The sequence below is a fragment of the Nestor notabilis genome, unplaced genomic scaffold, assembly GCF_000696875.1.
Source record: "Nestor notabilis isolate BGI_N333 unplaced genomic scaffold, ASM69687v1 scaffold4606, whole genome shotgun sequence".
NCBI classification, from domain to species: Eukaryota; Metazoa; Chordata; class Aves; order Psittaciformes; family Psittacidae; genus Nestor; species Nestor notabilis.
In genome coordinates, this window is record NW_009932205.1 from 20,985 (window position 1) to 45,203 (window position 24,219).

The 24,219-nt window shown below is 36.2% G+C and overlaps 1 protein-coding gene across 1 annotated transcript in view; it reads left to right on the top strand.

Moving 5' to 3' along the window:
- The window catches only part of LOC104407067 (armadillo repeat-containing protein 3-like), a 46,541-nt gene that overhangs the window by 11,748 nt on the left and 10,574 nt on the right, over window positions 1-24,219 (top strand). The window contains 6 exon segments of the mRNA XM_010016246.1: window positions 1-75; window positions 5,286-5,438; window positions 5,563-5,668; window positions 18,772-19,021; window positions 20,183-20,319; window positions 23,755-23,923. The exon segment at window positions 1-75 is cut by the window's left edge and continues 34 nt beyond it. Of these exon segments, the coding sequence (XP_010014548.1) occupies window positions 1-75; window positions 5,286-5,438; window positions 5,563-5,668; window positions 18,772-19,021; window positions 20,183-20,319; window positions 23,755-23,923 (890 nt within the window).

The window sequence follows — 24,219 nt, forward strand, 5'->3', positions numbered from 1 at the left end:
CATTTATAGGAGACTCTACCATTCCCGATATTCAGAAGAATGCAGCAAAGGCAATTACCAAAGCAGCTTATGACTGTATGTGACTTTTTAAAAACTGATTGGCATGAATTTGTTTATGAAGTAAATTTTTGTTCAAAATGAGACTGTCTTATCTGTTTGAGGGTAGTACTTGTGCTGAGGAAAGAATGAATCACAGTGATGAGTCTTGCCAATCAGAGCAGCAATTGAATGGTAGGATATATAGATACAGACATATATGAAAATGTTAAGATTTTGCCTCAATTTCTTTTTAAACGTAAAGTATTCTTGCAAAATGCTGTCCTCAGAAAGGAAAATAGGGCACTCTTTACCTTTTGTTTAATGATGCCAAGTAACTGCCATCTTAAGCCACCTTTGCTGGCACTATTTCTCATCCCTATAAGTTAAGACTTAATTGCAAGCTTACTTCCTTTTACGTACAACTGCCCCTCTAAATGTCAGGCAATTTCAAAAACAGATTCCTTTAACAGGGACATGAAAAAAAAGCCTTTCAAATGGATTGCAGATTAATATTCCCAGTGGAGTTAAATAGTTTCATTGTCATCTTTTTATAATTATTCATCCTATAGTCCTTTTTTATATACTTTTCTTTAATTCACCAAGGAATTCTGAATTAGGCAGAACATGCTCATCATTTCACCCACAAGGATGCTCTTTAAATAAATCTGCATTTGAAATTCCTTCCATGCATTGGCTTCTGAGTTGCAACATATGCCTAATAGTGCTGTGTAACAAAATGCAATTTAAGAAATAACATACTTCTGTCTATAGAAGGTTTTAATACAGTCAAGGGGTTTTGATGACTATGACAGTAGAGCTTAAATATTTCATTCATATTTTTATCATCGTGGTTGAATCATGGCTTTAATTTATGTGTATTTTACAAATATGTTCTCTATTTTAATACATGGCTAAAATAATCTCTCCTTTCCACAGTATTTCAGACCTCCTTTCTTCTCTCCCCCTTCTATCTTTCCAGTTCTTTTCTTACCTTGCTTAGTTTGACAACCTGAATATTTGTAATTATTTGGTTTGCAAATAATACATGAACAGAGTGGAATCTACCTTTCCTAGTAGTCTGTGGGTTTCTTTATGCTTTTATCATTATCTATTGGAAGCTTTATAAGTCATTGAAAATTATTTTCATTAATGTTTAGGTATCAAAGATAGGAAGGGACTTTCTTATGCCAATATTTTCTTTGTGTATTTTCCTATATTGTCATTTTATTATGCTACTTAGGACTGTCAGTATCATTTTTATAGTCCTGTGACAGGCTTATAAGCAGTATGCTAAGCAGATTTATATTTGCTCCTACTACTTTCTACTGCATCTTACTCCTTTTCATATTTATTTTCAAATAAGCATAGCCTTCTTTTCCTCTTTCACATGTTTTTCAGTTTTTGTGGCCTAATATTTTAGCAGCTGTTAGTAGAAGCATGTCTGAACACAACATTTTCAAAGCACTGTGGCAAGAACTACACGTAATATATTACAGTGCTACCTATGATCTTATATCATGGGATGTTACTGTCAGTGAAGATGCATCTTCTTGTCATACTTCTTTACAAATGGAGTCAATGTGGTTTCATTATAAAGGTTTGCTGTCTTCTTCAGCCTATGACAGTTAGTATGGATGCAGCAAGCTGGGAAAGTAGATCAAAAGAAGATGTAAAATATTTGCTTCCAGCTGTAGAATTTTAGGGACAACCAGTTAGACAAAGGGCAGTATGTTGTACTGGTACAGTGGAAAACCCAGTCCAGTAAACTTGCTGCTCAACATGGTCCCCAGAAGTATTGAATTTATTGCAGATAGATAGAGCTACTAGTCTAAAGTCAGCCTTCCAGTGGAAAGAAACATGGCATTAGGGCCATTATAAAAAACAGTCAAAGTGCAAAAAGAAAACAGATAAGTTTGCAGTTCTTTATGTTTGTTTGGATTCTGATTGTAAATATACTAAACAGCCTATCAAACTGTAACAGTAATGTATACTATACTGACACTTGCCTTGATGTAAATCCAATATAATATAACACAGCTTTAAGTTCTTTTATGACTTTTTCACTACATTTACAATAGCCATACAGTAGCCCACATTCCTCGGGTTTAATAATTGAGGTTGCAATTTACCAACGTTTCCTGCATACTCAGGGGGAAAAAATAAAGAAACTTTCTTCTGCTCTGATGGAACATGTATCTAGCTGGTTTTTTACTCCTGGCACCTGAGTACACAGCAATGTCTGGTTTTGAAATCATTATTATTGACAGACTGAATTTAATTTTGAGAGTTTTTTCCTGGTAGACATGATTATAGCAAACAGTTTTGGTTTATGTCCCTTTCAGCCCTTTGGGAAGGGACTCCTGTAACTTCATTGTTGTTGCTGTTATGTATCCCTTAAAAGCTATTCTCAGTATCAGTATAAATTACAGGGTACCATCACTATAGCATCTTTATGATGCTGTTCTGTTTAAATAAAGTAGAAATGATCATATTTCTGTATATAACAGTCTGTTTGCCCCTGAAAATTTGTTTTGTTCTGTAACATAATTTTGAATTAATTATTAATTAAATATTAATTTATCAATGGTTTTATTTTGTATGCTTAGAATTACAGTGGTGAATTTTACTGTGATTCCTTCCTTGCACAGTAAATAATGCAGTCATATAAGAATTCAAAATATAATTTAATTCTATGAATTGAGTATCTGTGGTGGATTGTCTGGACTGTTGATTAAGGAGGGCCTGAGTTTCCCCTGACAGCTCCAGACACACCAGCAATAACAAAATGGTATGGAGTGTGTATGGAAAAAGTGATGATCATGCTCACTCGAGTTTGGCCTCACTCTGCTAAACCTGGTTTGAAGCTCTGCCTGTTCTTTACATGTATTTAAATGCAAATCCTTTCAAAGGGGAGCATACTAACCATGCTCTGTAGCCTGATTAACACATGCTTTTTCATAACACAGGGCTTTATTTATCTGGGTTATCTAAAGTCAAGATCAGTGAGAGGTCATGATATTATTTAACATTAACTTTTTCATTTGAAATTGGTATAAATAATTCCATAAGGTGGTGACAATGAGCTGAATAAGTAATCAGTAGAACCTCTGGAGTAAGAAGGGTATATAGGAAAACATATTGAAAAACAAAGGTTGGTTCATGATGGGGTCAATGCATGAAAAAATGGGCAGAAGTGTTAGTACTCCAAACTCTTTTAGTAGGATGTGCCTGAGTATTTCACTTCATGTTAAATCAGTGTATTCAAATTACTTAGGGGTCAGGAAATTCATCACTGTAAATACAGTGTTGGCACTGACATGGGAAATGCTTAAGTACAAAGGGTGTTTTTCAATTGTACATTCTTTCTTTTCTATAGTAAAGGAAACAACTCACACAGAGAGAGGATCAGCAGAAAATATACATCCCTTAAGTAGAATAGGGACCTGGATCTTAAAATATGAATATTTTTCATCTGTCTAGCTAGCTAAATATAGTTGCCTTCTCTTTACCATAATTTGAAAACCAAAATCTGTTCACATTATTAAAAAAATTTTATTCTGTTTAAAATACTTTAAATAGATATTTCCAATAATTCAAATAAATTATTCAAATTTGTATTTCATATAGGCATAAATTATCTTTAAAATTAAATGCTTGCCCATCATCATAACTGCCTTTAAAAGCAAGAATAATTTTTTAGAAAATCTGTATAGTAATAAGTAACTTGCTGTACAAGAACCAAATAACTGAGGCATAAAGAACCTCTAGAGATCATTATTAGGGATTATGGACTACTTCGGAAAGCAACAGGCCAGCGGCATACTTGCGAACTTGTTGCAACGGTCTGTAATCCCAGCTAAGGCCTTCTCTTGAGAGCTGGCTGATACGCAGCAAGGCTGTGGCCAAGGTTCTGCCGAGGCTTAGAATCTTTTCTCTTTCATTTATTGCATCTTTTGCTTTGTGATTTCAATTGTGTATCTCTGATGATTCCAAAAATATTTAAAATTGAGTTGGGAAGGAGAAAACAGCTAGCTGTCTCATGTATGTGCCTTGAGTCCTTTCTGCTGTAACCAGGTTTTCGGTCAAACTTCCTCTTCATTGGCTTCGTGGACTTGTCTGTTTTCTTCTGTTCTCTGCATATTCAGTTTTATTTAAAAGAATACTTACGGTGTTTTTCTTCTTAAACTTTTTAATCCTAAAGCAACAGTCCAAAGAAGGGAGTGTTCTCTCAAAGCATTAGTAAGCACTGGTAAAATTTCCAAATGTATCAAACTCTTACCGACTTCTCAGTTCCTGAATTTCTTTGATACATTCAAAAATTTTACCATGTAGATATAACTTCCAGCATGTAATTAATCCACTTTAAATTACGCGTATGGTTAAATGTTTATTGACCCTCGTAACTGTAGGGCTTCTATGCCATCCAGTGACTTTCTGGCTGAGGTTACCCTCAGGGCTCTTTTTAACAAACACCTGCACTTATGATCTCACTCATCTTGGGATGAGTGAGTTTGTTAGTATAATTATCAGATGTCTGTAGATACTTTGTAGACACTCTATATTGTTACTTGTGTAGAGGAAGGGAACATCTATGTCCTTCATTAGCTGCTTCCAATCATTGCAGTGTAGGTCAGCAGTAAACCCTGTGTCACCAGGCTAAAATACAAAATTGAGATTCTCTGCAAAGTGTGCGTTAATCAAGAACTGCAAGCTGTGCAGAACTGAAAATTCAATTTTAACACCCCTTGAATTTTGGGGTTGGGTTGTGGGTTTTTTGCTATTGTAGTCTGTTAAGTGGTACTCCACCAGGTTCAATTGCATATTTACTAGTAAGTTCTTCAATTTTATGTGTTTGGCTTTGTTAGCATAAACCGAAGTTAAGCATGATCCTGATTAAGTATGATCTGTTGAATTGGAAAAGCTGTTTCCATCAAGCCTGTATGCATTCTGTGGTTTTAAGTCTTATAGAGAACAAATTTTGCATTCTTCTGGGCTATGTGTTTTTAAAGCTGTATTTAATAATCATCTTTTGGGCTTGATTCAGAGTTCACTGAAAGTCTAATGGGTTTTGGATCAGGCCTTTGTGTACATTTCTTAATTGCTGGTGCCTCTGTTACCAAAATATTTTGATTTCCATGGCATCAAAAGCAAGCGTTATGTTGGAAACAACTATATGAAATCAAAGTCATATTCACTGATTTTGAAAATTAATGCAGGTTAATGCTATTGTTCTTTTTCATTTAAAGCTGAAAATAGAAACATCTTAAATGAGGAAGAGGTTGAGAAGTGTCTCATAAACCTTTTGGAAACTGATAATGATGGAGTTAAAGTTGCTGCTTCCCAAGCAGTTTCTGCCATGTGTGCGAATTTAGCTAGCAAACGTGCGTTTGGACTCCAGGGTAAGTAAGGCGGGAAGGAATGAACTAAGGATCTGTGCTTTTCCTTTTAGAAGGAGCATATTATGATTTCACAGACTGCCATGGTTTATTTAAAGGTTCATGTATACAATTATTTCTTTCAAAGGGATTCCCCAGCTAGTACAGTTGCTAAGCAGTGACAATGAAGAGGTAAAAGAAGCTGCAGTGACAGCGTTAGTTAATTTGACAGCAGCCAGTCCTAGTAATGCAAGGTGAGTCTGCAATAATTATATTATTATTTAAAACACTGATCTGAACACAAGTGATAATATTTTGATTTTTAAAGAATGCCTTGCCTAGTCCTTACCCTACAAGGCAGGTTTGTATGAATTTGGCTATAAGGCACTTTTTGGTGCTTATGTGTCATCTGGAATAGGTTGGTTCTCATCAGCTTTACAAAAGTTATGCAATCTCTGCTGATGTCTGCTTTATCAAGGAAAGCTGTGAGATAGATATAATAAAAGCAGAGGTATACATCATGTTTTTAAGAGAGCATACGAGGAAAATATGCCTTGTAGTCTAAGGCATTCGATGTGGGATATTTTTTGAAAATTCAAAATCAGTAAGATATCCTTTAAAATTTGATGATTCATGCAACTTTTTTGACTAATTTAAACCCAGTCTTTGATGGAGATAGCACTCAGGTATTCTGAATATTGATGTTGTCTTTCTTTTCCTTTTTTTATTGTTTCCCAAGTAATAGAGAATGCTCATAGTGAATGCTCTAAAAGAAAAGTGTAACTTCAGTATCCAAAATAACTAATGAAGGATGGTTAGCTGACTGTATGTTCCAAAATAATTGTATCAGCTGAATTCTACTGTCAGTTGCAAAGTTCAGTTATCCCAACTCTATTAAAAGTTCTGTTCGGAGAAAAGAAACAGAGCAGTCTGACGTATATGAGCAATCACATGTAACTAACAAACCATAAAATAAAATTCCTTACAAGTTTCCTGGAATATACTTAAGGAAGTTGTAATCCATTCATAGGCATTCTTTGAAGTGAAAAAGTAAAATAACTCCCAGATAAATTATTTGTTTCAATTTATTGATTTAGCTCTTGTAGTCACCAGTATTCACTTAATGTTACCAGATGGAGCCATAATTTGACACAAGAGAATAAAACTCTGTTCCTGGATTCACATAGTAGATTTTTTTGTCTGATATTCTGCTCTCCTCATGTGCATGACTCTTCAGTTGGTGTCAGTGGGAGTCATACACACATAAAAAGAGCACAGTACTGGAGTCTAGGGGTCAAACTTTCAGCTCCGCTACAGCTGTTTTTCGTAGTGCAGCCCTTTGAGGTTTTGCATTGTGAAAAGGAAATCTCTGGAGAGTTTTGAGTTGGTATAGCGGCTTATGCCAACTCATTCAGTTTCTTTTGCCAAGGAGATAGTCAGGACATTGTTTAGCTCAACTGCTAGAACAATTCTCCGAGACCTCAGGCAGGGAAATAGCTGTCTCTGTTCCTCTGCATTCTAATGAAGTCCTTATTTGTTTCTTGCTGGGCAGAGTCAAGAAATTGTAGAGGTGGCTTACATATACTTCTCTCTCTTTGCAATCCAGTTCCAAGTACAATATGGAAGCACCAGATAATCTAATCACAGGTCTTCTGTGAAAATCAGGAAGCAATAATTTACATAAATATGTATATTGGATGAATGCCATGTGACTATATAATTACTTCAAAGCTTCATTTCTAAATCAAAACCATTAATAAGTCATAGAAGGGTCCAAGTGTGACTAGGATCTATGAATGATTATATAGAGTTGAACCCTCGGCTGGTACAAATTGGTATAGTTCCAGCTCACTGACTGAGTATCTGGCCCATATTTATTTTACATTCACATAATAGGAAAAAAAATAGTTTGGAGAAAATGGATTCCAGATTGAGTTACCATAATCATATTTCACTCTGGAATATTTTCTCTGTGTGTCTTGTAAACCACTGAAAATAAGTGTATATATAATGAAGATGCTGATATGCTTTCATAATAACGTGACTTTGCTGTGTAATTATGTTGACAGTACTCTGGTCCCAAATGAGACTAATGAGACTAGTGCCCTTTTATTGGTTGTATATTAGTTTCTTGTTGTAAACCTTCCAAGAATATTAAATCAGAAAGCTAGTAGCAGCAGGTAGACCTTACGTGGCGAGAACAAAATGACTACAGTAAAGAGGAAGACTATTTACTATAAATGTTTTTACTTTTTACCACACAAAAATTCAATCCTGTTGAACTCATCTACATCTGTTCTGCCATATTTCATTTCGTGAGCATTTTTGCATGTATTATACCAATTGAAGGATGTGTACCTTGCCCTTTCATTTTGTACAGTATATATAACAGAATGTAAGCAGAGTACAAAACATTGCTATTTTTGCTGGAGATTTGTTGTTCTTATTAGGAATATTTTATCAAGAAGTGTTGTCTGCTTTTCCTATAATACAGAAAAAACCACAAGTTAAAACACACTGTGTCATTAAGGCTCCCACAATAGCTAGCTCCTAAGGATAAAGTCTTCCATTGATTAATAACACAAGAACAGCATAGGCAATGGGCAATACTACCCCCTGCTAATGTGTATTAACCTTGACCTTTAGGTGCTTCTCACAGCAATGAAAGGCTAGTTCTATACCCCTACCCAATCAATCCTTTGTTTCTCAACTGAGACAGCTAATAAAGGTGTCAAATATGGTGGAGGTTTTGTAATTAGAACACCTGTTCACGACGAACGGGACGGAGACCAGCTTGTCATTTCACACAAGTCCCCAAGCAACCACGATTTGGCAAAAATAAATATGTTTATGAATGACTCTGCCCTCCATAGTATTTTACCCAAAGATCTAGAGCAGAAGAGAACATGAGTCCTATACAAACTGTTTAAGTTTTCAGGTTTACTGGAAAACACAGATTTTCAATATGATCTCTACTGGAACACATAAAATTACTACACAACTTCTAAAATATTTCAGCATTTATGTTTTTTGATATTGTGTCATGCTTCAGTAGTACATAGAAGAAAGTATGGTGGTCAAACGCCTCGTTAGTTTACAGACTGACACCCCAGATGATGCTTTTATCAGAATTTTATCGTAAAATAATGACAGAATTTTAATGCTGCTATATATTGATGATAAATTCTTTGTAAGCTTGTTAATAATTAGGCTACATAAAAATAAAATTGCAGAGCATGTTGCAGTTAAAACCCCATGTACTTATTCTAACATACAGTAAAGAAATTATTTTGTTATATTACTCTTGTATAACTCCAACGCCATCCTTGGTATATGTCAGAATTTATTTCTGTGGTCTGCTTCTGAGAAGAACAGAATTCTGTTCAGCTGGGGTTTTGCATCCATTTCCCATTTTTTAATCCAGAACACTAACTTGCTTTATTGAAAACTGTATACAGTTATTTGGACAGCAGAATGCCATTTTAAAGAATCTCTGAAATCTGTCTGGTTTTGATGTGTCCAAGCACCGGGAAATGTAGGCACAGTCACTCCAATGATGTACATTATGCACAAATTGAAAAATTACACGCGAACAAAGAAACAGCAGTGCCATCTATTGGTCAGAAAAACAAATTATTCTGTGCTACACAACTACTACAGAACAAACGTTTTACATCACACTCTGCCTATTTTTTCGCATTTAAAATATAATCAATTATTTTTGCTTTCCCTGTATTTAGGATAAGCTGATCATGTTAAATATAAATATTGTATTAGTTAGAAGTAACACATAGAAATAGGCTCTCAAGTGTACGAGTTAGACATTAATTTGACCAGCTCTTTTCTTTAGTATTGTCATAGCACAAATGCCATTTCTAATAGCTGTCTTCATAAATCTGGCAATGTCTGAATTCTAGGCACCTAATGGACTTACCACTAAAGAAAAACATATGCTCTAAAATTTAGAGCTTTGTACTGGACATGAAAACTAATTAACAGTTTCAATAATATTTGTCTTAAATTGTTTATTTTAAGTGCAAAATTTATAGCATTCAGTTAGAGTTTGGTCTGGGGGCAGTACGAAAGGCATGCTTTTGGTTCAGCTGCATTAAGGGCTGCAGGAAATTGTGGTACATGACAGACTTATGATCTGGCAGAATATTTCTCCTGGGGTTTATCGTTAGTGTCACATTACCTATTTCTAAATATTATATCTGGATTCAAGATAGTAAAGTATCATCCCAAAAATTGCAAAGTGAAGGCAAGCTTGATTTATTTATATATTAAATATTACATATATAAATAGTTATTTAATTTTCTATTTTTTTACTTCTTCCCAGGAATCAGTGGACCTATTTGCATTAGCAAAATTATGTCTATATAGGCAGTCACAGACGTTATCACAGCATCAGAATATATGCTTCCTTAAATGTATCAAAATTTCCAAGATTTGGGAGTAGGCTGGGGATAGGAAGATAGGTTGGAAACTCACTGGTTGTGGGCAATGCCCAGTAATGAGAAAGTGAGTCAGTCCCTTAACTTCAGTGGGTGTTGCATCTATTCCAAATTGAAATTCAAATCCTGATCTAATGACTCAAAATACTATATCCTCAGTCTATTCTATGTGGATAATGCTCATATGTAGTGAGAGTCTCTCACCTTCTTAAATGGAGTTTTTCAGTATCCACAAAAGATTTTTATTCTTTTTAAGACAGATATGGCTGTCAAGGAATAAATTTAAAGAATGTCCAGTTTTCTTACAATTCTGTCGTGGTTTAAGCTGAACCCAGGACAATTTCAAATTTTGTTACTGTCATTAGGAAGTAATGATTGTTACCATTAGGTAATAATATCATTAGGTAGTAATCTTCCCTATTAGAAAAACGGGAAACTTAATCATAGCTTTTCTCTTTCGAGACTGTAGATGGAACCTAATTCGCATAAATGGATCAATAATGAAGCATCGGTATTACATAAGATAATACATTTGCATAAATATATGTGTTAAATTATGAGAACAGGAACCAAAATTTCTAGTACATGAAAGCTACATTTAAGAACGGAAATAGGAAATAATCCATTGTATAGGTTTTGTCCTTTTTATGGTTTAATAGTTCTTTATAATGTAAGTTTGTGTTTCTGGAGGAGGGAATCAACAATAGAATGTCGCCAGCTGTATTGTGTAAGGGTAATATGCTTTAATACTGACCCCTAGTGACAGAATCATATTTTTGAGCCCCTGTGCTGCAAGGTGAAAGGGATTTTGTGGGTTTTGTGGTTTGTGTTGTTATTTTTTACATTAACACCCATTCTGCTGAGCCCTCTGCAAATTCAGTTAACTCATGCCATGAACAGATTCCTGCTTTGACTGCCTCTTACTGTATATCCACAGTGCGATGGGTGCTTTCCAAAGAAAAAAAGACAATGCAGTCATTACCCAAGAGCTCACAAGCTTTTCCTTACAAATTACATATTGACTTCCATTGAAAACTGTTTTATGGTAAATTTCTCCCTTGGCAGAAAAGCTGAATCAAGGCCTGCTGCTGGGATGTCATTCAGAAATGGGTTCCCACTGTGACATTAACATCACATCGGATGACTGATATGCAGTCCATGGACAGTACCCAAATTCATGCCTTGCTGGCAGCTGCAAAATGTTCCACTCAGCCAACTGTTGGTTTTCTCTCTTAGATTTGTGAAAGTGTGGCTATATGGAAAAGTCCTGTTGTCATTTCCATTATAGCTCTTCTTCTGCACAAAAAAAAAAAAAAAAAAAAAAAAAAAGAAAAAGAAAAGTATTTTCCTGTTTGGTTTATATTGAAGGCAGAGACCAACTTAGAGCATTCATTTCTAACTAACACAAATCTCATTTCACAGCATCCTGAAGTCCATGAGAACCTAAGCAGAAGTTCTACCGCTTTCTGATATAGCAAAATCTTTCAGGCTGTTTGTACTCTCCTACCTTCAAAGCCTTGGAGCATGATCACTATTTATCTTAGCTGTGGAAGGCTGTAATTTCACCTGGGACATGTGTGTTGTCACCTGTAACTTCCCATGGTAGATTTCTGTGGGATGAGGTGAAACTTCTCTCTTCCTGGATGGAGACTTCCTAAGCCTGGTGGAGAAAAGTGTATTTTAGGGAGTGGCACAAGTATAATGATTTCTCTTGAGTGTGTATCCCTATAAGGACATTCAGTCATATCACTGAGATTAATGATACTTTTTATTAATTAAAAGTAGCAAGGATTATTTTTAACATTTAAGTAAATTTTAGACAAATCTATCGGTGTTTTTACATGCATATTTTATTTGTAGCATATTTCTAAGTTAAATGCAAATTATTCAGTTATATGTTTTAACTTACTTTAGTGCAGTGTGAAGTTATTTAAGTGTATGTAAGGGAATTGCAGGTTTAAGGCTGATCATGCAAACTTAATTCTGTCCTGCTGTGAATTTAACCTGTGTATTGACTGTGGCATGGTGTCTAATTGGACTGTTATACACACAAGGGGATAAAAATAAACTTTCACAGGTAACTTTAGCCGTTTTGACTTAAAACCTCAGTAACTTTATCTTAACATAGTGATATGTGTATATATACTATATTAGAGATTTAATTTCGAGAGAGAAAACTAAACAAGAGAAAACCTGAATCCTTGTTGAGCCTTTAGCAAGGCAAAACAGATTGTGGCCACTGGAGATAAGTTTACAGTTGTCCAGAAAAGGCTTATCCAGAAGTGAAAGATGGAGTCAAGTTTCACAGTCTGAGGGCTATGTTTAGAGAGACTGACTTGGCGCAGCTCTTTTGTGCTTCCAAAGACGAAGAAGAGCCACTGTCTCCTCAGTCCCTGTGGTCAGATGAGTAGCTGTGAGGATCCTGCTTCAACTTTTTCTTTCCTTCCCTTACACCTCCATGAAGGCTGCTCCGGCAACTCCTGAATGTTCCCTGTTATTTTGCTTTTGTCACAGTGTGGGTTGTAGACTCTCAACATTTGTACTGAGTTACTGATCTTTGCATGCACTACTTCTTGGATTAGAAAAAAAGAGAGAGGGGGATGGTACCTTTTTCCAGAGCTTATCCTGGCAGAAGCTACATGGGATCTTTAAGGGGCGAAAAGAGTTTCTGTTGCTGAATTTCAAGCCTTTCTCATTACAGTGGAAGTGTCAAAAATTCTTAACAAATGTTGCAAATAATATTATAATTTAAAGGCTCAAATATCACAAATATATAGTTCATTACCAATGCCACTGTAATATTTTAAATTAAGTATACTCCAGTTTTAGAACTGAGATCTGTGTTACTTTGTCAGATGAGTTCAGTGACAGACTTAGAAGATCTCTGTACTGCTAAATGAGAGTCAGGTGTTACAGGCTCTGCTAATCCAGATAGTTTAAGGTTTTATTGCTTCCAGACTGTGGGGTTTATTGAGTTTGGGGTTTGTTGATGTTTTAACAAGATACTTGTCATTAAAAAATAGGAATAAAGGGTTCAGTTCCTGAAATGAAAAATTAATATGGTTTGTTGATACCATCACTATTTTTATTGTAGCACAAAGGGGCCCTAAATTGTAGATCAGTCTCTTGTGTTAGATTCCCTTACTCAGAATAAACATACTGACATTAATTTCCTTTATATAGTGAAGAAAACGGAAGTAATATTAATCTTTAAATAAAATACAAGGGACTGTATACAACAGTCAATTGGTTTTGAAAATAATTAAATCACAAAGTGAAATTTTTTGTAAATGCAGAAGACATTTATTGGATGTGATTATTCTGATGGCGTAACAAGGCAAATGAAGAATATTAATACATTTAAGGGATATAAAGGAAGATATTTCTTGATTTTTTTTTCAAACTTCTGGTTATGATATTCTTTCTCAGTCAGAAATTACATAATAGAGTTAGATCAAAAATGCCTGTGTGGAAAAGAAGTCATGCGATTTAACAGACTTGACTTTAAAAAAATGTGTGTGTAATTAGATGCATAATTCCTATGCATAATTTACATGCAATTATGTATGAAAATGAGATATGCACAGGCATAAATGGCTAGCTAAGCACCTCACACACAATCACAGTAATTTTGCACAGAAATTAAACATGCGGTTGCAAATACATTTGGAAAATGAAGTCCATGAGGAGTCCAACAGCCTTTGTGAGGAGGAAAAATTCACATTTTTTCTGAGCAGAAATTGCGTTAAATCCTCAGTTAGAAGGGGGGAAGTAGCTTAGGGTAGGGGCTTGGGGTGGTCTCAGTGGTTTATGTCAGTGCTTTGGACAGGGATAACTGCATTCTCCATTAGGCTAGACCTTCTCTTCTGCAGGAAAAGCTAGCTGGACCATTCTCTATGCACTAAGTAAATAATCCATTATCTTTCTTGCCATGGCTGGGAGGCTTGGTTGGTGACAGAGCTATTATGTTTAGTGTGATGCCAACGAAGAGGTGGTTCTTGCCCCAGAGAGCTTACAGTCCTAAAAATAAAATAAAAACCCATGGAGTTTTGGACCAATTTTTACCAACGGTTGTTTTCACAATGCTCTGCCAATGTTTGAGCTTTCCTATTGCACCCCAGACAACTAAAACAACAAAATATTCAGTTGAGTGAAATTCAGGTGCATCTCCAAAGTAACTGTTTAAAAATGTTCGTATTGTGAAACTTTTAGTAATTATTTGATTGTCAACTTTTAATTTATTTCTGTAGCAAAACCTGTAAGGAAAATGTTTGTTTCTCTCAAACTCTCAGCATTTATTCTTTGAGTCTTAAGTGATCTTTAGAGAACTTTCAAGAAAATCTCTTAGCTTGTTACAATGTATACTTAAATTTAATAATTTAAAATAAATATTATCTGACTTTTTAATATTTGTCTTTCCAATGACACTTGAGAAAAATAGTTTAGCTATTCTTGAACATAGTAATTTGAATTCAGTTGTAATCAGAATTTTACTCTTTCACTATAGGGCATGGTTAAGATCGTTAGGGTACCTGAACCATGTATACCCTGGCTAAGGTAAATGCCTAACCCTGGTAGGTTAGACACTCTAACGATTATAATCATGTGCTTATTAATCATAACACTTGAATTATTTTAACTTTAATTTGAGCTCTGCAGTTTCTACACCATCTTGTCTGTTTTTTCTTGTTTTCTTGTTTATAATTCAAATAGATTCCAATTTGCAAAAAAACGTGGTGCTATTGCAAATGAATTTTTTTTTTCTTCCCTTTGTCACTATCTTCTTTTCCCTTTAGGGTACTTGTTGTATTTTGAATCTTTATATAACAAGGAGGAAAAAAAGCTGTGTATTTATATAATGTACTCCTTTTCCACATCAAATGGAGTATTTTTTTATTTTCAGCTAAACCAAAGTAATCCTGTAGTGGGAGCACTGATAAAGTGCACCGTCTCAGTAGGATGTGTTCTGCAGGCAGGGAGAGGCAAGTGCTCATCTACATTAGGCAAAGACAGTGCTGGTAAAAGCTTCTTCCTCTGACTTATTTCTTTGTAATAAAAATCTACACAATGTGTATCTCTGCCCAAGATGGAAAGGAATGAGGATCTCCATACTGAGATCTTAATGTTGTAGTATTTCAGCACCTTAAAAACTTAATGATATTCATTCTTTCGGCTCCATTCTGATTTTGGGTACTGCTGTCTGTTTAGCAGCTGGACCTCTGCGGCCCAGAGTGACAGTGCTATTGAGGCCTTCTCTGGAAGGCTAAGGGTAGAAGTGAGTTGAACTATGGATTCCGCATTCTTCATTCTTCCCTCATAACCAGGACACAGCATTGCCCTCAGGTGTTCATGCCCCCTTAAAATCTTATTCTCAAAGGTACTGGTTACCTTCAGCTTTCATTACCTGCTGTTGTCACTTCTAACATGAATTCTTTTTGCTTTGTAACTGTGCTCTTGATTAAACTATAACGTCACTAGACTGTGATTCAGAATGAATCTGCACCGAAGTAGAACGCTGGATTCAAATAAATATGTATGATCTTCTAAATCAGTGGTTCTCAACCTTTTTGAAGTTGAGTGGCACTTGAGAAAATTGGCTGTGCTCTGTACCTTGCTGAGGTCAACTCTGAACACGAGGAGCTCTCACCTTGCTCTTTTTTTAAGTACTTGTGTACTTGCTGGCTTTATGGAAATTACAGTGAATCTGCTTATAATGTGACTGGCTACGTCATTCAGTTCCATGTATCATCCTGGAATCAGTCTGTTAGGGACTATATGTTTATTAGGATTTCCTATGGGAGAAATCATGTGTTATTGGTTGTACTATAGGAAGAGTAAGTCCTACACTTATTGCAGAAGTATTGGATATACTATGCCTGTGAGATACAACCATGCATCTCATGAGTAGTGGATCTGTTCTGTATATCCTGGAATTTCGATGTGTCCATTGTACAGGAAAAACTTTGATTTCTTTTTTTTTTTATTTTTTATTTTTGTCCCTGGATAAGGTATGTGTGTACATACTGTATAATGCTATAATCTGGGGGAAAAATACTTAAGGACATGCCTTAATGTGCATGTATGGTGAGTCTCTCCCCACACTTTGCCAGCAAGTACATCATGTCATTGTTACATGTGCTATGAATGTGATGCTTTCTGGTAAACCTGTGATATATGTGGTGTATAGCTGATCCTTAACATGTGCAATTGGCATGTCCAGGATTTCTTCATATACAGCAGCCTGGATAAAGCTACAGCACTCCTGAATGTCTGAATGTCTGGAAAAAATTTTTATGGGGAAGAGAAGACAATATTAACCAGAGAAATTCAGTGGCCTTACCTAAGTAAAACAAAAAAATCACGAATCAAAACAAACAAAACATTTTCAGCTCTTCTTTATCTGGTCACCCAGATAAGGGGCTAATGGAAGACAGTCTGAGGAGTGCAGTGCAGGACATCTGAAAACATGGAATTCACTTCTGAACAGAGACTGAAGTGCTTGCATTGAAGTTACTGGTGCTCCAGGAGCAATCAACACCAAACTACCCTGTATCTTTATGCTGCACCCAAGCTAATAATCCTATTCACCTCCAGTCCATGGATTGCTGCCTTTTCCCTGTTTTTCCAGACTGGGAACTACTACCTGGCTGCCAGACATCCTTACACCAGTGCTCCAGGACTACCTGTGAGCTGCCATTGCCTTGTAGCTAAGGCAGAGATCAGACTAACAAACCTTGTTAGCCTCTGCTGATTTATTCCAGGTATGCTCAGGAGCAAAAAAAATCTGAGTTCAGAGTGAGATCAACATTGTGTTGCTCATGAAATGGGATTATATGGCATGGGTTAGCATGTATTCTGCTTTCTATCCTGCTTGTGTAAGAGCGTGACTGTCGGCATTCCTGAGGTTTTTTGTTTTTACCAATGCCTTGACAGTCTTTGATAGTTTAACTGTTTCTTGCATATGTAATACTTGTAAGTTTGTGTTTATTTTGCAACTGTGAAAGTTACCAAAAGCCAGTTAGATTTTGGTAAAACACTGTTACAGTAAAAGTGAGATTTTTCACATCCAGATTTCTCTTATTAAGGTGTTAACAGAAATTTAGCAAAACTTACAAAAAATGTACACTCTTCTCTTGTTGAAGTGCTTAGGTATGCTTGTATAGAGGTGGGAGAGTTTATTATGTTTTTGATATAGACAAAATGCATAAAAGAAGGTATAAAAAGCAGTTGCAAAGAAAATTCAAATTGCCATCTGCACATTTCCATTGCTAACAATAATGCCAACTTTTGTTTAACAAGCAGATGAGCCTAATGTAAAATTACTACGCACAGATAGTAGATTTGGCATATGCCTCAAGTCATTTGATCAAATTTTATATATGAGCTCAGCAGATAGACAATTCAGTTTTTACAGTGAGCTGGTTTATAATGACATTGGAAAAAATACCACTGAAGCGAATGTAAGATGATATAGACAAAGAAGTAAGCAAAGTCTTGGCAAGAAGGTCAACAAAAATCTCAAGTTATGGAATATTTTGTGGCATTCAAAGAATGTAAACTACATTGGTATCAGTAGTTTCTTTTGCCTATGGCAAAGAAACCAAAGAATACATAATAAAGTGGAAACCCAGAAATATATACCTTTTAATTTTGTTAGAGCATGGTAGTAGCGTGGAACCCCAGCCAGGCCAGGTTCTCTCTTCAGGGTCTGCATCAGTGGCAGTCAAGGGTTTACTATCATTCTAAACCAAGTCACCAGCTGCTTTCAAACACATTCTTTATCTCAGATATCAAATATGAAGTTGATTCTTTTTTTTTTTTTCTTTTAAGAGGCACTATCCCAGTGAGTGCCAGAAGCAGAATAGCAGTGTTGAGAGGAAGTGCTCATAGGCCAGTTCATTCTGCTGTGACTGAGCTGTAGGCCCACATGCTTATTAGTTTTGCAACACATTAGATTTCAGTAGTTTGCAAATGCATCCTCTATTAGTACAGCTGCTTGCACCTTCTGCTGTCCCTGGCCTGAAGTTACTATTTCCTTAGTAGTGCTTCTTAAACTGTTGTTTCTTTTTCCTTGGTTGTTCTCTAACCTAAATCTATGAAGTGATCCTTAAAAAAATCCCAGAAATCTTCCCCAGTTTTATTTGCAAACAGGTTGTTTTGCACATCTAGCTTAGAACTTGGCCATGCCAGCGTTTGTCCCACCACTGTTGAGGAGCAGCATCCTTCAGCTATGGATGCCATATCATCTGGGAGCAGAGGGAATATTTGAACTGGATCCTGATGTGGAACCACAGTCATAGCCAGCCATGAACTCTGTGCTGATGTGTACATTGTACTCCTGCTGCCTAAATCAGCTTGCATAAAGCCAGCTCAATAATTTCTATATTGCACTGAACTGCACCATGTACACCTACTCTGTAAGAATGGCAGAAACTTGGTGTACTATATTCATGCCACCTAGATATCAGATCACATCAATTTATGGAGACAGCACAAAGAACAATGACATGATATTCCATGCACTGTAATCCTCATTAGAAGTAATGCTAGAATGGTTATGGGGAGAGGTGGTAAGAGTCTGCAGAGGCATTTGCTTGCAACTAGAGATACAGAAATTTTGCATCTTTGAAAAGATGCAAGATTTAATTCACTTGTTCAAAACCTCAGAAAGAATCCATGTGCTAATAAGTCAAAGAATCCAGAAGTTTGTGACTTTGTCTGCTTAGGTTGTGCCTCTTGAACTTCACACCATGAGTCGTATATAGATTACATACACACACACACACACGCATATATAAAAATACTGAAATGTAATACTGATCTAGTTGGTACATAGAGCACACTAAGAAGAAAAAATTGTCCTAAAATAACAAAGATTTTTTTTTCTCCTTCATTTTGCTAGTGCTGTTGCAGAGGCTGAAGGAATTGAGCCATTATTAAATACATTGTATGCTCAGCGAGATGGAGCTGTTGCTAGTGCTGCTACAGTGCTAACAAATCTGGCTATGCAAGAGCCATTACGTGTAAATATCCAGAACCATGGTATTATGAGTGCGCTTGCAGAACCGTTGCGCTCGCCCAACAGCCAAGTGCAAAGCAAAGCAGCATTCGCTGTGGCTGTGTTTGGTTGTGATGCTGATGCAAGAACTGAGGTAAAGCTGCTTTTCTGGGCTGCGGTTATTTTATGACATTTCGAGATCCTGAGATTGCTGTTATACTTACCTAGAATCTTTTTATTTTGTGTCTGTCTTAAAAGTCCCAGGCTTTCTAGATAGTAATTAATTTTTCACTTTTATCATAGGTTTGTTCAGCTGAATTTAGCTCAGTTTGTCATGAGAACTTGGGAAGGATTTTCTTTAACTCTGTTTACTGCTGTATTTGCTTGCACCAAATTAATGTTTTACAGCTTTTCAGTGGCTTCGATGAGCTTGAATAAGGGCTGTATCTTAATCTTCATGTTTATGAGCATTAAACATTACAGCTTTTCAGCTGCAATTGTCATCTGAACTTTGAAGATGAGAAGTTCTGCCCTCTTTACCACCCCTCAGCATTGTTCTCTTGCCCATTTTCAAGGCCTGATACTTGATAAGATACTGCATGTACATGGAGTAAATGTAATTCAGGCAAAACTCAAAATATAATTAATCCCTTGATCAGTGGCATCCAGCAAGTTGAACTTCTCACTGTTTATCGATGGTTACACTATTTTCTTTTTATAAATAAGGATGATCCTATGTGCATTCATAGATCATAAGCTGGGATTTTCTCATGGGTCAAGGCTGTTAATTAGGACACGAATAAGGGACATAGATAATTAATCTACCTCTTTCAGTGCCCTTAAAATGTCTTTCTCTTCAAAAATCCAAATGAGCAGTATTTCCTCCAGCATATATAGGAAAGATATTGTAGTATACAAGAGAATAGGATGTTAATAAGATTGTCATACATACAATACAATACAAATTCAGATATATTGTAATGTAAATTAGTTGCTAGGAGGCAATGGAACACAGAAAAAGCTGTATAACTCTCTGTGGCAGTCTGGGGTTGCACAGTGTCTTCAGTTTCCATACCGCAATCTAATAACTGAAAAGCAAGGCAGAGCCAGAAGGGATGTGTGCCTTGTACCTCTCTGAAGCTTGCTTCAGCTCCAGCCTATGCCCAGTTCACAGAAGCACAGAATCCCCATAAATGGTCTTTCTAGCAGTCCAGCATAGCTTGTCTGCAAGGCTTGAATGTTTCAGAAGGTGAATTTTACAGGCAGTTCTTGTTGAAATATGTAAGAGGCAACATCTTTTTTTTTTTTTTTCTAGCTAAGAAATGCAGGTGGACTGGGACCACTCGTTGAATTGCTGCATTCTAAGAATGAAGAAGTCAGAAGAAATGCCTGTTGGGCTGTTATGATCTGTGCAAGCGATGAACTAACTGCTGTTGAACTATGCAGGCTAGGGTGAGTAGAAATAGTATTGAGGAGCAGAGGGAAGATTTTGATACAATAATTCTATTAAGTCAATCTTTACATGTTTATAGCAGTTAAGCTATACTTTTTGGTAAGCAGAAACTATTTATGCACTTCTGATATTATAGATGAAATGGTATTGATTTTAAGTAACAGAAGGCTTAAGAAAAAATGTAAGCCTGAAAAGAGACCTTGTCTGGAGTTATAAAAATGTTTATTGTTTCTGTGACTGAGTTGGGCTTTATGTCGAAGGTGTGCTTATATCAGTCAAAATTAGGGGCTACAGTGCCTCATACATATGAAACTGAAATTAAACTTTTGGGCTAAGTTCAATATACAGTAAATTGTATTTAATACACACAGGATAAATTTGATTTACAAGCTCTGGTTAACTGCAGGTGTGCTGAAGTATCACATAAAAAAGCCTCTACTTTATTCCTTCTTAGAAAGTCCAGGTTCCATACATTAATAACTGAATTACAAAAGCTGTTTTAAGTTACAAGAATTACGACACAAGCTTCCTTATACAGGGTGACTCTTAGTTATTGTTAAAATATATGTAATTGCCCTGCTCCCTCTGCTGGACACTTCTCTGATTACTGCACAGATACTTATCTGTGAGGGAATTCTGCAGAGTGAATCTCAGAAATTTAGGTCAGGAGGAGACATTAAAGAAGATGTTATCCATCTGCCCACTGTAAGACTGGATCAGGTACACTGACATATTTTTGCTTGTTCAGTTTAAATACCAGTTCCGAGGGGGGGCCACAACTTCCCAAAGGAACTCGTTCCAGTGCTGGAGTGTCCTTACGATTAGAAAGAGTTTCTGAGTTCTGAATGTCCCTTACAGCAAATCAGTACAACCACGCGTTGTCCTGCTTTCAGGGATTGAACAACCACCTTTTTATAGCAATTGAGTTTATCTTACTGGATTTTCTCATGTTCCATGTCCCTTTCTCAGTTTCCTTTTCATGACAAAGTAAAAATGTTAAACTTCTTTTTGGTTTGAAATCTTGTATAATTTTGTCACACATCCCTGAATCTCTCTCATTTTATTTATGCAATTTTGAAGTGCTGTCTCCCAGCCAGGATGAGGTACTTCAGCTGAGGTCATACCACCATCAAATAAAGCTCAGTAATTATTTTCTGTGTCTTGCATATAACACTGTTCTTATTTAAGCCCTTCTGTCTGACAGTATCGGAGTAGGACTCTAATTTATATGTCCTTCCAGTCTGACAGCATATTATTGATAATAATACATTAAGCATAGTTTTTCAACCCGTCAGGCACTACTTCATGTTATTTTCATGTAGATCTTATTTCCCTGACTTGCTTATGAGTATTCAAGTAGGAATATGTGAAAAGACTTATTAAAGTCAAAACATATCTCAAAGTCAACTCATATCTCGTGTCTTCTACTTCTGCCTATATGTTAAGTCAGTTACCATATCACAGAAAGGATTAGATTGGCTTTACATGATTTATTCTTGACAAACGCAAAATGGCTATTTCTTAGCTCTTGTTGCTTGCAAACTGATTCCTTAATAATTTGATATGGTGTTCCTTGGACACTGAAATTTGGCTGAATTATCTCCATTATAACTTCCTTGTTCTTCATTTTTCCAATATAGTTACTATTTTTGCCCTTCTCCACTCCCCTGGCACCTAGCCTGTCCTCACTGAATTTTCAAATACAATTATAAACAGTTCAGAGGTTGCTTTTGCCAATTCATAGAGCAGTGTGGGGTAAATGTCCTTAGGGGCTCCTAACTTTGTCTCCTCAAACTTATTCTAGACATACTAAGCCTACTGTTTCTACCTCCTTTGTTAATATTACTGCCAGGCATCTGCTTGCAACCTTTTTATGAAAACTGAAGCAAAAAAGGCATCAGACACTTCAGTCTTTTCTGTGCCATCTGTTACGAGTTTTCTTCCCACATTGAGTAATAGGCCTACATTTCCCTCTCTGACTTGCAGCATATGAAATGTTTATTTTTGTTTCAGTCCCTGAATAGTTGTGTCTCACTTTGCCTGTGGGTCTTTTGGGCTTATCCCTTACTTTTTCTTTTCGGAAGTGTCAGTGTTTCCATTTCTGTATGAGTCAGGTTTTTTTGTTTTCAGGTCTTCACAGAATTTTTGGCACAGCTTTATTTGTCCATTTTTGTCTTTCTTCCATATGACGGTAATGTGCCATTGTGTCTGTAATGTCATCTGTTTTAGACACTGCTGTACACACTAGCTTTTCTGTATTCATTTTTCCTCTTTAAAATTCTCTGCATTACTTGCTGGTTACCCGACTTTGGTGCAGTATGCTGTATGACAAATAGCCTGTACTGCTCTTCCACTGTTTTCTCCCATTGTTCTCTTCTAAAAGAGAGGGTTGTCATTTGCCTTGCCTGAAAAACTTATTCTCTGGAATTCATCTGACATACCTTCAGAAGGCTATGTGGTAAATGTCTACAGCTGAGGCTCCCTGCGTAGTTCACAGAGCAAAATAGGCAGCCTAAACATGGAGTTCATTATATTTATATATACATATATATATATAAAAAACTGATTCCTTAGGATGCGAAGAATGTCTGCATGTGTATATAGACACACACAGATATAGATTTGAATATGTACACACACATATAAATATATTGCCCTATTTCTTCCTGTTTTCTTTCATTCCTAAACAGTTCCAAAACTGCAGTGTGCTATGTTCTCCTCATTCAGCTTCCTTTATCTTCTTAGTGAGCTTTTCTAAGTTTTTCAGGTCAGAAGTTACCAGTATGTGCGTTTCAGCACCAGAAACAGCCGAAAAAATTAATTCCTGTACTCCAGTGCTGTCACATAACTATTTGTTTCTGCCCTCATGCTGCAAAAATCCTGCCATCCTGGTGGTGCTGACACAACTGCTTGTGTTTCCGTGCTCAACTCCGTTTAGCAAATCTCTGCCAACTGTGCCTCCCTGAATACAGTAACAGTCCTAAAACAGAAGGATTCACACACTGAGTATTGCACAACTGGAATCTGCAAATTGCGTTGCACCATTGCAAGTTGAAAGGAGAGACATTCCCTGAACTGTATCTTATGGTCAGCTCTGAACATCATTCCTTCCATCTTTACACCCTTCTTTTTCTCAAGGTCTCTGTGGTGCTTAACATTCTTCTGGTATAAGGTTGTGGCATCCTGTCCACGTTTCTTTATGTAACAGTTTAACTGCCTAAAAGAATTGCTTTTGACCACTGCAGGACATTTTTCTCCCCTAGAGAAAGAATTCTGTGCAGCACAGCTAGCTCCTTGCTGGCGACGGGGCATAAGGCTAGCACTTGGAAATGAACCTGACTTGGCCTTGGTAATGCTGAAAACTATCTCTGGAGTGTATAATAACAATTAATTGGTATTTAATGGTGAATTAGCCTTTGTATTTTGTTTAACAGTGCTTTAGATATCCTAGAAGAAATTAATCTATCAGTAAGCCGCAAAAATAACTTTAGTGAAGCTGCTCTGGAAAAGCTACTTGATAACAATCTTTCCCAAAAGTACAGCCAGATGGGATATTTATCATCAAATAATATCATTACTGATGGATTCTACGATTGTGGTCAGGTAAGCTACTTTAAATACATTACTCTTCTTAGAAAAAGTAAAATTTTCTTATTGATTTAGAAAAAGTAAGAGTACTACAGCAAAAGCCGGAATCTAGCTATGTAAAATAGTTTCTTTTCTTGTTCTGAAGTTTCCCACTTTAATACTAATTTCTTTTGATTATCTTTCTTCATGGATAAAATCTCATCATCTTCATGTAATCCCCCAGTTGTGATCTTCTTCCCAATCCTATGTAAGGTGTGTAGATGTAGTTCCTTTCCAGATCCTTTCTCAGACTTCAGTTCTTCTGGTCTCTT